Raw genomic sequence first — 15,699 nt, forward strand, 5'->3', positions numbered from 1 at the left:
GGGGCTGGAATAAAGGTTCTGCTAAACCCCGTCCTGCACGGTAATGACAGTAGCGGCTGGGGCTTCAGCTCTGGGCTTTAAGAGCTTGACAACCCAGCAGGCTGCAGCTCCCGCACGTGAATTGTGGCCCGCCCTGTCTCAGGTGCAGGTTCACAGCAGGCGGACTCTGATCTGAGGGGGGGAGGTGTAGGGACGGCGCTGCTGTGAGGGGATTTGCCCTCTCAACTCAGCAAGAAAATTGGGAAGAGGAGAATGAAAGACTTAAGATGGAGCACCACACAGTGGCATTTAATGTCGTGGGATGGATATCCTCTCTCTCTCTCCCTGCCAAATGTGTTGGCTGTGAACTTAAAAGGAGATTTGCCGCTGCAGACACTGAACCTCTGACCTTCTCACCACACTGGCTGCCTGACTTTTGACTTCAGAGGAACAAAGCCAGAAGTGTATTTGGACCCCATCCCTAATGCAGGGCCTTAAAAGAGACAGATCTTTCTGAGAAGCAGGTGTGCTGATCAGCTTATGTGTGTGGCCAGAGACATCTGTTAAATTCCTAATGATGGAATCTTCACCTCGTGAATGCAGTGGAAGGATATGTCCTGTCTACCTCCATCACAGGACATGAGCAAGACCAGGGCAGGTGTCTGTAAATTCGTGTGTGGCAAGAAGAAAAACAGGCTTATTTTCTGTTCTGCTGCAAAACCAAGGGGTATTACATAAAACCTGGCATGGAACAGGTTAAGAAAACAAAGAAAACCACAAAGAAAGCAAAAAGGAAGTTGTTCTGTCCACAGCATCTTGTTAAAGGGCAGATTTCTCACAGGCAATTTTGTAGTCTGCTAAAAGTTTACATGGGTTCAATGAGAAAGTGCATTATGTCAAATGAGGACTATTAGTAGACTGTCGTGATGAGCTTAGAATCATGGAATCATTCAGGTTGGAAAAGTCCTCTAAGATCACGGAGTCTAATTCCAATGCCATTCCCACAGTGCTGCCAAGGCCACCACTAAACCACGTCCCCAGATGCCACATCTACATTTTTTGAACACTTCCAGAGATGGTGATTCTGCCACTGTCCTGGGCAGCCTCTTCTAGTGCCTGAATGAAGCATTCTGCGAGGAGTATATCTCTACTATCTGTGGAAAACGAGGTTCACTTTCCTGGTAAAATTTAAAAAGTTTAATAAAAAGACAGTAGGAGACAGAAATAAAGGAAAGGGTTAAAATCAGCCAAGAGCACACTTATCTTCAGAGAGACCTCTCAAATACCTTTTCCATTAAATCAGTGTGTTGCGTATTCACAGAATTTAGCATATTCATATTTCTCTATAAACTAGCTTACCTATTCCAGGAACTATTTTGCATGGTCCCGCCTTGGTCTGCCTTTTTAGAGTACGCGTGTTTCTTGGCTGTGGTTTTGGTCCTTTCTCTTTGTCACTTCCAGTTTGGGCCTTTATCCATGCTTCCTTCAGACGGCAGATGCTGATAGTTGGCATATCAATAGCAAGGTCCTCAGGACATGTTCACTGGATGTTATCCCGACTAAAGAGACAGCTCACTCTTAACGATATCAGCTACCACTACTACCATGTCTAAGCTTTTGTTAATAGCAAAAAAGCAAAGTTATTTTAACATTGTACACGTAGTATTCATCTTAATATTTGTGAAAAGCCAACAATATAATATGTATTTCTAACATATCCAAACGAAACCACCCCTGGTGCAACTTGAGGCCACTTCCCCTTATCCTGTCCCGTGTTCGCTGGGAGCAGAGCCTAACCTGTCTGCACTCACAGTGTTTAACACTTTTTTCTCTCTCAGTTATGGCAAAGCCATAAAGGCTAACTGATCCCAAAATCCTGCACACCCTTATTCTCATAACAGCTATCATCTCTCCAGGGCGGGTAAGGTCACTGACCCAGCAGAAAAGTAACAGTGCTGTAAAAAAGGTTTGCTGGCAGCGGTTAGCTGAAGCAGGGCCAGCCCCAGGACGGGGGCCGGGGGCTCTGATCCGCTGCCAGGGGCTGCCAGCAGCTGGCAGGACTGAGCCTTTAAGCCAAGCGTGAACGAGGAGAGACGTTTTAACATCTCATTTGGGGGCACTAGCAGAGATGAGAGCAGCTCAGAGCACTGTCCGCTGCAGTTTCAGAGGCAATGGCCCCGCTGTGGCCCCTGCCCGCCGCCGGAGCACGGCTGGCACGGCAGCCGCCATCCCCCGCAGGGACCGAGCTGCTGCTTCCAGGGCTGGAGGGGACCTGTGGGGACGGCAGCGCTGCCTCCTGTGAGGCTTCTCCTGCATCCTCTGGCACGGGTGTGACCAGCCACGCCAGGGCTGTGCTCCGGGACGGGACAGACGGGTCTGTGCCCTAAGGAGAAGCCGCTCCTGGCCGCCCTGCAGCGCGGCTGCCCCGAAAGGGTTACGAGAAGGGCTCCGCCCTTCCTGTACATCGGTGTCCGCTTGGGTGACCTTCCCGGCAGCCCTTGCTGGCTCTGCCCCAACCGAACAAAGACGACAGGAGGTTTTCAAACAGCCGCTTCCCTGAAGTTGGCTGCGGTAGAGCTGGGCTGCGCTGGCTGCTCCCGGCCGCCGGAGAACGCGGCAGCGAGTTGGTGCCGTCGCCTGAGAGGACCCCGGCAGCCGTCGGGAGTCCCTGTACGTGGGTGCTATGCCCATTTGCTTCCGTGCATTGAGCTCGTTTGGGTGCTGGGAGTGGCGTGGGGAAGGCTGAGAGGAACTCCCGGCAGTGGTGCGGGCACAGGGAAGGTGCAGCAGGACAGGGCTCCGGGCCCGCGGCCGTGCGGAGGCTGGTGCGGTGCTGATGTTCGGTGTCGGAGCTGGGAGTGGCATGCCCGATCTGAAGTGCTGTCCTCCAGCCGCTTCTTAAACTCAGAAGCCTGCCCAGCAATTTTCCAGCGAAGTGTAGATTCCTTTAGATACTGCCCATGTGTTGGTGGACGAGCAGGAGGTGAAGTAACAGAGCTGTGTGAGCGCTGCTTTTGGCTCATACTTCAGTGCTTTTTTGTCCCTTCCCTCGTGCATTCCCAGGCTTCTGCTGAGGACAGGCCACTTACAGCCACCTCCGCAGGTGAGCTGCTCTGCTCCGGTGCCCGTGAGTTGGAGCTGATTGTCGCTAAACGCTGCCTGAGGCTGAGCGCGCTTGTCCCGTGTGCTGCGCCGACTTGCAACTTGCTTCATTTGTCCTTCCTGTTAATTGGCTTTGGGTTCTGGTGGCAACTACAGAGAGCTCTCCTTGAGGCCCCGGAGATCCAGGTGATCAGCGGGTCATTCTGCCCGCAGCAACACTGGCATTCCTTTATCACGGCGAGGTGTGAGCCCCCTGTAGCCGGCATTGCTTAGCATTCGTGGGGATTGCACTGCAGCACGAGCTCAGCCCACAGCCCCCGGGTGCTGCTGTTTTCCCTGTGCTGCGGGATCTTTGGCCTGCCTCCTGTTCAGCCTGTCACTCCTGCACTTCTGTGAGAGTAGGGGTAGGTGTGTGTGTGGCTCCAGAGGATACAGTCTGTGTTGCTTCCTTAGAGGAATTGCAGGGTGGGGCATTTGTCTTCTGAGGACTTGGAAACTTTTCATCCAAATGTGTAGAAACAGCCTTAGTTGTCATTGCAGGGAGTTGAGAGAGTTTCCAATGGCTGCTTCCAGTTGTTGAGTAGCTACATAGATTTGGAACAACAAAAATAGGACATTTTGGCATTTCTCTAATCTACAGAAGGGAGTGAATTTAGCAATTTAGTTGAAATAGTTACAGGTCTGTTAAGTATCTGCCGTAGTTTCTGAACAACTGGCCCTCTCTTGAGCTCTAAGGCTATTCTTGCAGTGCCCACTGGTAGCTAGGCCATGAACAGGTTTAGGACTTCATGACTGTCTGTCTCTGGATGTGTCAGTGCATACATTTGTATATTTCAGGGCTTTTAGCTTAAAAACTGTGCCTTGATGCTCATTTTCCTGCAACACTCTTCTGTCCTGATGCTGTTGGAATATACCTGCTCAATGCTAAACTTAGACAAATGTCCTGGTTTCACCACAAGGAATAAATAGTATGTTACGTTTTGCAGTGATTTATTTGTTTGCTCTTAAGGCACGTGAAAGACTAGAAATTCAAGGTGTGCTTGTGGTGCAGCCAGTGCAGCTCTCTCTGCTGGAAGGGCTGTGTCTGTGGAGAGCAGTGATCCGAGTACCTAATGCTTTCCAGAGAGGCACAGGTAAAGGCAGGACAGTGAGATACTTGGCATTTATTGTTCTTGTCTGAATACTAAAGTTCACTTGATGAATTTGTTCAGTGTGAGGGCAAAGATAGATTTTGGAGCCAGAATGTGAAATCTAGCCTGCTCCTCTCCCACAGGCCACTAGGTGCTCTGTGAAAGCATCTTGTTCCTTCTAGCTGTGGTTCCAGTTTGGATGCTCCAAATAATTTCTTAATACGTACCTAACCTTTACCAGACACAGCATCACAACCATGCTGAGTTTGTCACACGAGGTAAAAATGTTGAGGGTGACCGCTGGGTTTTGGGCTGTGGGAGAGTTGATCCAGTGCAAAGCCTGTTGTTCAAGGCTATCAGTGTGATTTTATACAGTGTCTCTGCTCTGTGGTGTATGGCCTGGGACTCATTCACCAATAAGGGAGGATTTTCCAGTATTCCCGATACTGTTCCCTTTCTCCCCTCAAAGGTGAGGTAACAGTACTAACAACACTAACACAGTGTTGTTACCTGTGATCCCTGTGATCCCAAACATCCCAACACACTTTATCTTTCCACCATATCTCTATACCCTGTTTCCCAATGAGATCCAGGCTGCAGTAGCATTGTCTGAGGCAAGGGCAAACTATGTGTACCATTGTACTCAATTTTTTTTTTTTTTGCAACCCCCAAAACTGTTAAAAAAACCTTGTGGAGATCCAGCTTTCTTCACTGTTCACATTCTGAAAATCTTAAAGTAGAACCATAAATTTTTATGTTTTCCATGTTAGGATCTGATTTTTAAAGTGTGGCCAGGCAGGGGTAGCTCCTCAACTGCTCTGAAAGCACAGCTGTTGTCAGAGCAGGTGATGGAGCAAACTGAGCTATGGGCTCTAAACAGCTCACTTCAAATCCTGGGCCAACCCTTTCTATCTGCCATTCTCATGTCTCAAGTACAACTTGATTAAAATCTTCTTCTGAGGTTATCCCTTCAGAGGGGAGCCAGCATGGCTCAGGTAGCAGCAGCACTGTGTAAATTCATCTGACCCATCACCTTTTGATAAAACCTGTAACAGAGCTGCTCCTTCACCAGTTTTACAAAGAAAGGGTCAGGTACACAGGTAAGGTGGGATGCTGCATGCTGTTAGATAATGTTATTGCTTCCATAAGGCTTGGCAAATCCCACAGAACAGTGGCACTGAGTAAAATTGTAGCCTAGGAGAAATGACCATTTTCTCCTGGCACAGATCTTTCTGCTTTGGCAACATTTCAGCATTGGACACCTAATACCGTTCATCTTTTTCCAGGCTAAGTTCCACTGAACCACCTTGGGCAGCTCATTGCCATTCTTGGGGCTGTCCTGTGCAGGGCCAGGAGTTGGACTCAGTGATCCTTGTGGGTCGCTTCCAACTCGGGGTGTCCTGTGATTCTGTGAGCCTTTTCTGATTACCTGTCTCTGCAGAGCTACGACTTCCCAGTCTGTCCCTACTGCAGTGAAACTGTTCTCTGCATTAATAGCAAAGAACTATCCATGTCCCTTCCGAGCTGTGCCAGGCAGGCTCTGGACCAGGACTCGGAGGGCAGGAAGCCCAGTGGAGGATTGTCCTCCCCATGGACACAGCTCTCTGCAGGGTGAGGATTTGGGCATCCCTAGCAGACTCACTCCTTCCACAGTTCCTTTGCTCTACTTGATATATTTCTTGCTGTCTGAATCTATATCTGAATCCCATGTAAACCAGCACTGTCTTCCCTGTGCTTCTGGGAGATGTTTATAATAATTATTTTCCCTTCCAAGCTGATGCAGAGTGAAAAAGGACTTGTCTTGCCAGGTTTTGCAGCAGCTATTCCGAACACTACAGGAAAGCAAGAAAACTAAACAAGATGAATGAGTGTCCCTCCCCAGCTGCTTGCAGCTGCTCCAGGCTGTGCTGGGGGTCTGAGAAGGAGGTCTGGAAATCAGACACAAAGGAGAGTGTGGGCAAGAGAACCTTGTCGAGCTGTTCGTAATCACAAGGCCCAGATCTGACAGATTTGGCTTGTGTCTTTTTACAAGGTCCATGAGGATCGATCCCCTTTTGGCAACACTGAATCGATTGTGAATGGTAACTGTTTCCCATGCCTTGGTAAACCGGCCTTGCATTGTACAAAGAACATTGAAAGGAAAGAGACATAGCCACATCCAACTTTGTTCTTCATGATCTGACATGGACCTTCTTAGGGCAGGAGTATTTGCACTGTGTGGCACAGCAAGCCCTTAAGCTCAACATGCTTTGGGATGTTAACAACATAAAGTGTCTGTTTTCAATTGCTGAGACCAGACAATGAGCTGTATCTTCTTGCACTGCATCTTCATGCTCCCTGTGGGTCACAGCTTTTGCTTCTCTCCTTCCTCCTCTTCATTCACATCTGTTCTCAGTATCGGCAGTTTGTCTCTCTGGTGAAACCTGTTGCTGCTCCTCTGTTCCTGCTGCCTCATGACTTTGCTGCTCCTGAAATAGTGGATGGGAGCTTGTTGCTCTGATTAGGGCCATCCGTACATAAATGCCTCCATGTCTTCAAGGCTGTTCCATCTCGTGGGCCAGGCTGGCCACAGGTTTGATGCAGCTGAAACAGCCATTGAGAAAACACAGCCCCAGGGAAGCACAGTGACCTTTGCCATGTCTGTTGAAGGATTAAGTCTTCCTTGCTTTACCTCAGCATGAATTCTAGAAGCAGCTTTGCTTGTACCCTAGGATAAAAACTGCCTGTGTCCAAGAGCAGCTGTGAGACAAAAGGGAGAAGTTAATCTTCCCAGACATGAGCCAGCTCCACGGTCACACAGCTAATGTTTTGCCCTTGGGGAATTTGGCATTCGAAGCCAGGTAATCAGCCAGAAGAACTGTGGGAGAGACAGGTGCAGTGGCTGGGGTGGATGTGTGTGCAGGCAGGTGAGGGAGCTCTACCCCAAGGACGTGCAGAATGGACACTGTGGAGGTCCTCTCTCTCAGGTTCACCTGGAGTGGGGGCTTGCACAAGCACAGCAACAGGTTGTGCAGAGGAAGAGCCTGCTTGGCTTAAGGCTAGTGGTTACATCACTTGAGTTGCAGGAAGACTGAATTCATGCTCTTCCTCTTTTTTAGACCTTAAATCCACTCTGCTCTGAAAGGAAGTCTGGAGCATGCTGTCTTCTTTCTCCTCCTCTCTTGAGGCTGTTTCATTTTGTATGTATTATCTAGGCCAGAGCGTATGGGAACTAAGGAAACAATCCTGGTGATGGGAAGGCTGCTCCAGGCTCTAGGCTGTGTTTCTGTGGATATAGCTGCATGCAGAGTTATCAGCAGTAATACTGGGGTAAAGGGCCTTCCTCAGCTACAACTAAGTACATAAAGACCTCAGACATTGCAAGCATTCAGCAGCAGCTGAAGAAAGGGTGGCTAATCTGAAATTTGGACAGACACCTAAATTGGCAGGCTGGAGTAAAATTCCTGTTGCAGGTGTGGTGGTGTAACAAGGCAAATGTGTATGTCCAACTGGCTGTGTGAGGTCTCAGAAGCCAACCCACTAAAGGGAAAAACTTGTAGCCTGTGGTGCTGCATGACAGCCCTCTCTGATTGGAACTAAGTAAACTGAGTGATCCAGTCACTGCATCTTCCCCCAGGGATCCTCATCCCACTGCAAAACACAAGGGGTGTGGCAGGAAGACACTTTCATACCATGAAAAGCCATTGCAGCTTGCAGGGGAAAAATCTGTGGCTGCTGAATCTGGGTTTGCCAAAGGGCTTGCAGCTGTGGCTGGAACACAGTGTGACAGCCAGGGAAGCAGAGGCAAGCAGGATTTCAGAACAGGGGACTTCTATTGCCCACACTCAGCTCATGGCACCCAGTCTTTGTATGGAAATGCCAGCCAAGCCAACTTTGTGGTGCTACTCTATTTTAGAAATAGCAGCAGTTGAGTCAGTCCACGTGAGACTGTTTCAGGATTTTCTGGAGGAGATGAACCCTCTCTGTGTTCCTGATATCCACAGAAATGGAAAGCGTTAGATGCAGAGGGTGAGCTCCCACAATTGCTGTGAATTTTCTTACACAAATGTGCTCCTTTTTCCTGTCCTCCTGCAAAACCAGCACTGGAATTAACTTTTCCCAAGTGGTGTAAGAAACCATTATAGGAACCATGTCACTTCCAGCCTGGCTGTGGAAAGCAAAGGGAACCTCATCAGTCACAGGTCTAGGAAAACCCTTGAATCTTTCCCTCTCATTGAATTGATTTTTGTTTTTCCTTGTGTAAAAATTATTGGAGAGTAACAAACACCTTGAAGGCCAGGTGAGTGTAAAGATCTCATGTCTATTGTGAATGTGTAAGTTGATAAGGTGTGTGCATAGCACAGGCTGCAGCTCCCTGGGGAAAATACCCTCTGGAGAGGGAGAAAGAGGAGAACGTGATGGACTCAGTGTGGAAATGGGGAGCACATTTAGTACAGGAAAACTGTGAGTTTGCAGCAAGACCTGATAAATAAAGTTATAAATAGAGATGGAGCCAGGCCAGGCTGTTGCAAGGGCTGACTGTGGGATCTTATGAGTTGGCCTTCCAGTAGTTGAAGGGAGCTTACAAGGAGCATGAAGAGATACTTTTTACAAGGGCATCTAGAAATAGGACAAGGGGGAATGGCTTCAAGCTGTCAGAGAGTAGGTTTAGATGAAATATTAGGAAGAAAGTCTTCCCTGTGAGGGTGGTGAGGCCCTGGCACAGGTTGCCCAGAGAAGCTGTGGCTGCCCCTGGAAGTGTTCAAGGCCAGGTTGGACGGGGCCTGTATGAACCTGGGATAGTGGAAGGTGTCCCTGTCCATGGCAGGGAGTGGAACAAGGCGGGTTTTAAGGTCCCTTTCCATCCAAAGCATTCTGGATTCCTCAAATCAGGAGAGAGAATGAGGTGCTGGAGTGAGTCCAGAGAATGACAGTGAAGCTGGGGAAGGATCTAGAGGGTAAATCTTACGAGGAATGTCTGAGGGAGCTGGGGTTGTTTAGCCTGGAGAAAAGGAGGCTCAGGGGTAACCTTATCACTCTGTACAACTACCTGAAAGGCTTCTTCTCCCAGTGAACTAGTGACAGGACAAGGACATAGCTTCAGGCTGAGCCAGGGGAGGAGTCTGGTTGGACATCAGGAAAAATTTCTAATTTCTTCACAGGAAAGGTTGTCAGGCATTTGAATAGGCTGCCCAGGGACATGATGAAGTCACCATCCCTGGAGGTGTTTAAGAAAAGACTGGATGTGGCACTTAGTGCCATGGTCTAATTGGCAGGGTGTTGATCAGTCAAAGGTTGCACTCAGAGGTCTTTTCCAACCTAGCTGATTTCTGTGATTCTGTATTTTATGGAATAGACTCATGTTGCTTTCGCTGGTAACCCTTTTCCCATACCTGACAGGGGTGGAGTAGCTGTTGTGCACTTTGTCTGCCTTCAAGGTGTTTTGCAGCCTGTTTTGCAGCGTCTTCTCTTTTCAGGTCTTGGTCTACCTCTGATCAGTAAATAGATTTTTTTTAAAGCCCTGCTGCAGAGGCAAGTGCTGTTCTTGAAGGATAAGGAGCTTGGGTGAAGCCTTGAGCATTGATGGTATCTCCAGGGAGCTGCTGTCCATATCCATGCCCTGAAGCCATCCTGGCCAAACTCCTCATCCTGCTGCTCCTCCAACAAATGGAGGGTTCTGAGGGAACACTGTGAATTGGGAATGCTGAACTTATGTGGGATTAGTGGAGCAGGGATGGTCTGTGCCTCCGATGAACTTTCCCCAAGCCCAGGAAACCAGGGCAGGGCAGTGGGATCTCAGTCGAGGGCTGGGGAAGGGCTGAAGGGGATGAGCAGGAGGGATTTGGGACATGGGTCTGGTACACAGAGAGCAACACCTTCAGTGGAGAAGAAGCTGGAGGAGATGCAGTGTGGAGTTGGTGCTCCTCCAGGGTGCTCTCCTCATCTTCCCTGTGGAGGCTGGGTGAAGGCTGCAGCCATGGCTGTTGGCTTTCCTGGCATTTATGTAAATGATATGTTTCTGTCACCAGCTGCTCGGATACTCCAGTCCTCTGGCTGGAGACACTGTGGGAGGAGGGCAGAGTATATTGCCAGAGCTCAAACTCCTCACACCTGCAGCTTTAAGGTGGTGGTCTCCTTGGAGCATCTTCCTTTGATGTGGGGAAGGTTGAGAATTTCTGACCTTTTGCTCTTGCTCTGCAATTGTACTGTCCGCATCCAAGGATGTGTGTTTTCCAATACCACTGCCCCAGCTCTTCTCTACAAAGTCCCTAATGCACACAAGCAGGGCATGGGGTGGCCTCTAGACATAAACAGAGCTGAATCAAAGTAGAGCCTACATCTTTGCAGCTAATGTGTCTTTCTTTTGCCATGGAACAAGTAAGATGCAGAGGGGCAAAACTCTTATCAAATTGACTCAATTTCTCCCTGAGGCTGATGTCTCTGTGCCTTCTTGGCCAACATAACACATTATTGTCTTTTTTGAGATCCACATGTACCTTGGGGGCGTGTGGTTTGGAAAAAGTTCCTGTATCACATCTGCTTGGCAGCAGCCATTTGAGGTAGTCTCTAATCGGAAGCGTTTTGCTGCCTTCTGTGAATTCCTGGAAGATATTTATTTTGGTGAAGTGAAACCTAAAAGTATGTCCTTTAGGGAGCAGCTGCAGCACTGAGGGTCCAAGAAATGCCTGCAGATTAAGGAATTTGGTAGAAAGTGGAAAATACTCTCCACCATAGTTGTGCAGACACATACACGTGCATGTATAGACATATATAAGGTATATCCCTCTGTGGTACAGGCATGTACCTGGTGTGAGAGAGGAAGCACAGGAAGTGCAGCCATTATATTTATAGTTGTGCCTTCTTTACAAGTGTATCAGTGATTGCATTTGCTTCTCCCAAAGGTACAGGACAGTGTCCTCCCCAGACCCAAGGGCAGGCTCTGCAGCACCAGCAGTTCCCACGTGGAGTTTCCACAGTTCTGCTTGCCGTGACCTTCTGGGCCACCAGGGAGACACAGTGGAGTCCTGCCAGCCTCGTGCGATGACCCATCACTTGCCAGGACTCTCTCCAGGCTTCCTGAGACATTGAGTTGCTGCTTCTGATTCCTCACTGCTGCTGGCGGGGTGGGATTGATATCCAGTTCAGGACACTGGGAAGAGCCAAGCCCGTCACCATCCTCTGTGCCCTTGGCAGACTGGGGGACCAAGCTGGACCCCTCTCTCTAAAGGGGCTCCACGTGAGCGAGGGACAGGCGTGGGGCTGTCCATATTCACTCTGGCGGGAAGAGCCACCTCCTTCACCCTTTCCACCTGGGAACTGTGTCACTGCTGGGGATGGCACCACATGGACTCAGAGCAAGGACCAGGAGCCTGGCAGCAAGGCACTAGCTGAGCCTGAGCACCATCACGGGGCATAGAGCTGCCTGGGGGGTGCCAGCATCCCCACCACGGATGCACTCCGGGGATGTAGGTGCCGGGCACAGGAGGAGTCCTGGCAGCAATGGGCCGGCTGGATGACCACGCCAAGAGGAGGATCGTGGAGCTGCGCAGGGCTGGGCTGAGCTTCCGCAAGATCAAGAAGGTGCTGGAGCTGGATGACATCCGGGTGACGCCGCAGGCCGTGTACCTCTTCCTCAAGAGGAAGAGTGTGGAGCCGGGGTCAGTGGCATCTGGCTGGGATGGGGACCAGCCCTGGCCCCCGCTGCAGGGGCATGAGGCTGAGCCCCCCAGGCTGCTGGGCACCCAGCACCCTGCACTGCCCACCGGGGATCCTATGGGCAGCCGGGCGTCCTGCAGTGCTGGCAGCCAGGACACCAAGGAAGGCATCCAGATTGTCAGTGTGGCCTCACTCTGCAAGGACGGTGGGCAGCTTGGGGACACTGTGGCTACGGGGCTGGCCCCTGGAAATGGTAAGGCCTGGCTCCACTGGGGTTTACCATGGCCACTTCCTGGCACTGGTGGGCTCATGAAAGGGCCCCATTCCCCACTGGAGACCCCCCAAGGATCTCCTTTTAAGGTGTTTCTCTCTCTGTTGTTGCAGGTGATGACAGCTCCTCAGGCACAGCCCTGGCTCCAGGGACTGCTCTGGGGGGCCTTGCCTCCCTGCCCCAGCCACTGCCCAGCCGAGGGCAGCTGGTCATGCCTCCCACCCAGAACTCAGCTCTGATGGTGAAAAAGAAGACAGTGGACAGGGCTATCCTCTTGCAGAAAAAGGTAGGATGGCAGGATGTGAGAGTCCATCTGCTCCAGCCAGGAGCTGCTGCCACCTGGCCAGCCCTGCACAGAACCCTGCTGCATCTACACCATGTTGTGGGGCAGGCTTCGGGGGGTGAAAGGCTCCCAGAGTGCCCCCAGCCTCTGCTAGCTGCACTCCCCAGCAGTGCTAACCCTGACACTTGGCAAATATATCTGGGAAGCCCCTCTGGGTGGGGGGAGGCCACGCGCCCACCCGCCTCCAGCCAGCACTCGCTGCTGGCCATGGAGATGCCAGTCACGCCAGGCCTGGCCTCCAACTGGCAGCTCACAAACCTCTTTTTGAGGCTTGGTGTCAGTACCGTCTCAGGAGGTTCTTCCAGCCACCCAAGGCTATAAATCAAAATCCAGGATATGTTGTTTCTGTCCCTGCAGAGAGCAAACACAAGCCTGGCATCAGCTTGGGCAGCCGCCCTGCCATTCAGCGGCACTCACCCAGGATGGATCAGCATGTGCTAACAACATGGTGCACCAGGGGCTGCAGGGGAGCAGCAGCTTAGGGGCTGGGTGGGGCTGAAGCACAGCACATGGTGAGGTCTAGAGGTCTGCAGCGAGGTGACGCCTTTCTCTGAGAGCTCTTCTCTGAGCCTTGGAGCTAAGTGCAGAATAAATCCCTTGTTAAATTTGCCATTGAACGTGCAGCTGGTAATATTTCACATTCCCTTCTCTCCTGCCTCTCACTATTCCAGGTCAAAGATGCCAGCACTCAGACTGCCTTGCCAAACTCTGTGGATCCAGAAAATCGCAGCCTTGCTTGGGGCGGAGCAGTGCCCCCAGCTGCTCCCAGCTGCCCTGCCATCACCGAGAAGCTGGATGCTGTACAGATGGAGGTGCAGAAGCTGAGCCAGGCCCTGCATGCGGTGCTGGAGCGGCAGTGCCGCCTGGAACGCCAGCAGGAGCACCAGCAGCGGCTGCAGCAGGAGGTGCTGATGACACTGCAGCAGCTCAGCTCCACCATGAGCCACGGCTCTGTGCCAGCCACCCAGTCCTGCGGCCCCTTCAGCAGCATGGCCGAGCCCTCACCCAGCATGCCAAACTTCAGCCAGTTCAAGATGGAGCTGATGTGAGCCCCCACAAGGCCTGTGCTAGTGGAGCCGGCTGGAAGAACCGTCTCTCAGAGGCTGCCAAGGATTACATGCAGCACCCAGCAGAACGTTCCTGGTGCCTCATGTTCCCAGCCCTGCTGACTGGAAGGGACTGCCTGGCACGAGAGGCTGGACAGTGGAAGACTGAGGCCTTGCTCCTCCTGTGCTGCTGATCCTGTGGCACTGGAGCTGACTGGGGCCCATGGACCTGAGCAGAAGGCAGTTGCCTGCAAGGAGAAGATGCAGCTAACATGGACACAGAAGGGAGGTGGGACTCCAAGGATACAGAAAGCTTCCTTCCCATGAGGGTCAATGCCATGAAGATCAATCTTGCTCTCCCCTCCACAGAAGCTTGTTCAGTAAAAATGTGTCTATGCCACGGTTCAGAATCAGTGTGGGATCAGTATCTGCCTATTCCCTACCCCTCACCCCAGCCCGTGAGCAGGCTGGATCTGTCTGGGTCACTATCACCACGCATGGAACTGCACAGGGTGCAGAAACCCATGAGGTGAGACCAGCGCTCCACACATGATGATGTTGGAGCCTGGTATCAGCTGCTGCACCATTAGGGATAGATCAGACTTGTAGGAAACAATCTTTTACTGAGCAGATTTCACCCTCCTCACCCCACAAACCCAGCAGATCTGGAGTCTGGTACTGCTGCTGCCCACTGTCTGGCAAGATACGGGCAGGACCATACCAGTAAGAGTTGCACCTGGGCAGGACCTGATTAACTGGGTGTTCAGCTCTCCTCTAACCGGTTTTCCTGGGCAGGATACCCTCCTGGTTGTGATCCCCAGTTGTAAGGGCTGTCCCTAGAGCAGGCTGCTGGTGTTGCAGAGCTGCTCCAGCAAAGCAGGTCATGATGCTGAGAACTCCCTTGCCTGAACCAGAAGGGCACAGGGGAGGCTGATGGGCCCTCACTGAGCAGTGGAGTCCAGAAGGACCAGAGACTGGCCATGCCTGCCAGCAGGAAAGGTCTGATGGGGTGGCCTTGGGCTCAGCACCCAGTAGTGAATCCCAAGGGATGGCAGAGCATGTGTCCTTCCTCCTCATCAGCCAAGCAGGCTTCTGTCTGTGCCGGCACAGCCTGTGCCTATGAGAAGTCCCCAGCCTGTTTCTGAGGTCTCTTTGAGTCCAAGGTCAAAATTAAGAAGGGTAAAAACCAATGGAGGTGTTTGTGCACAGACACACACACGGAGCTGTACACGCATGCACAGATGCAGATCCTGTGGCAGGTCTGTGCAGCACCCCGTGCTCGGGGGAGCTGGACACCCGCTCTGCTCCCCGGGACACGTGGCTGGCCCAGGGCTGTCAGACCCAGCTGTGCCCAGGAGAGCTGGAAGTCTGCTGCCATCTGCCTGAGGTCACTCATTTTGATCGTGGTGTGATTTTGAGAATGTCTGAAAAGCAACAGATGAAGAAAAACACGTGATCAGTTGCTCTGCTCTTTTGCACAAGGCAGCTAATCTGCACCTCAGGTTTGAAAAGAAGAGGCTGGATGACCAGCACTCAGCAGGCACAGTTTTCCAATGTCTCTCTTAATGTTTCAGAGAAAAAGAGGAGCAGAACAACTGCTGTTCCCTGGCATGTGTACTTAAAACTGCGCTGGTTTCTGAAAGAGCTTCCCTAAATCTGACTTGGGCTATTTCTTAAATTATTAAAAAAAAAAAAATATATATATATATATATATACTGGGTTTTCTATTTCCCAAATGCATTCTAAGAACTTTCCTCACTTCTAACTCTTGCATATCAGTTCTTTATCCAGCAATAAAAAAAAAAACCCAGCAAAATTTATAAAAATAAACTACCTGGGCTGGTTAAATGACCCATCCACTGTAACATTTATTTCAGACAGACGTACAGCCTGAGTGTTCAGCTGCTGTTTGCCTCCTGACCACATCAGGGAACACCAAGTTATTATTTAATGTAGTGTCATGTTGTAGCATGGAAGGCGTTTCCCACCAAGGTAATCCTAAGGTGTCTGTCATTTCCATCCTGCTCCAAGGAAGAGCTCTTCCCTGTGGCCACAGCATCACCTGTTGTGTGCTACATGCCTTCAGCTTTCTGCTCTCCCACCACAGCATGTTGTCAGTACCACTGATGGCCCTTACACTGCACCTACTGAGATTCCCAGCATGATCCAGGATTTACTGGTGTTACCTTAAC

General features: G+C 51.0%; 1 protein-coding gene across 1 annotated transcript; it reads left to right on the forward strand.

Annotated features, from left to right (window-relative positions):
* Nucleotides 1–10: 10 nt before the first annotated feature.
* Nucleotides 11–14,160, forward strand: LOC121337701. Its single transcript, XM_041407972.1, has 4 exons — nucleotides 11–2,649; nucleotides 11,093–12,099; nucleotides 12,231–12,403; nucleotides 13,132–14,160. The coding sequence occupies exons 2-4, from the start codon at nucleotides 11,691–11,693 to the stop codon at nucleotides 13,507–13,509; spliced, it is 960 nt and encodes a 319-aa protein (XP_041263906.1). The 5' UTR covers nucleotides 11–2,649; nucleotides 11,093–11,690; the 3' UTR covers nucleotides 13,510–14,160.
* The last annotated feature ends 1,539 nt before the right edge of the window (nucleotides 14,161–15,699 follow it).

Source organism: Onychostruthus taczanowskii, unplaced genomic scaffold (genome assembly GCF_017590055.1).
Source record: "Onychostruthus taczanowskii isolate IOZ18803 unplaced genomic scaffold, ASM1759005v1 scaffold10, whole genome shotgun sequence".
NCBI classification, from domain to species: Eukaryota; Metazoa; Chordata; class Aves; order Passeriformes; family Passeridae; genus Onychostruthus; species Onychostruthus taczanowskii.

Excerpts from the sequence above, each read along its gene's own strand:
- LOC121337701 (XM_041407972.1), top strand. The coding sequence starts at position 11,691 with ATGGGCCGGCTGGATGACCACGCCAAGAGGAGGATCGTGGAGCTGCGC. Across the intron at positions 12,100-12,230 it reads GGGGCTGGCCCCTGGAAATG|GTGATGACAGCTCCTCAGGC; the intron begins GTAAGGCCTGGC and ends CTGTTGTTGCAG. Across the intron at positions 12,404-13,131 it reads CTATCCTCTTGCAGAAAAAG|GTCAAAGATGCCAGCACTCA; the intron begins GTAGGATGGCAG and ends TCACTATTCCAG.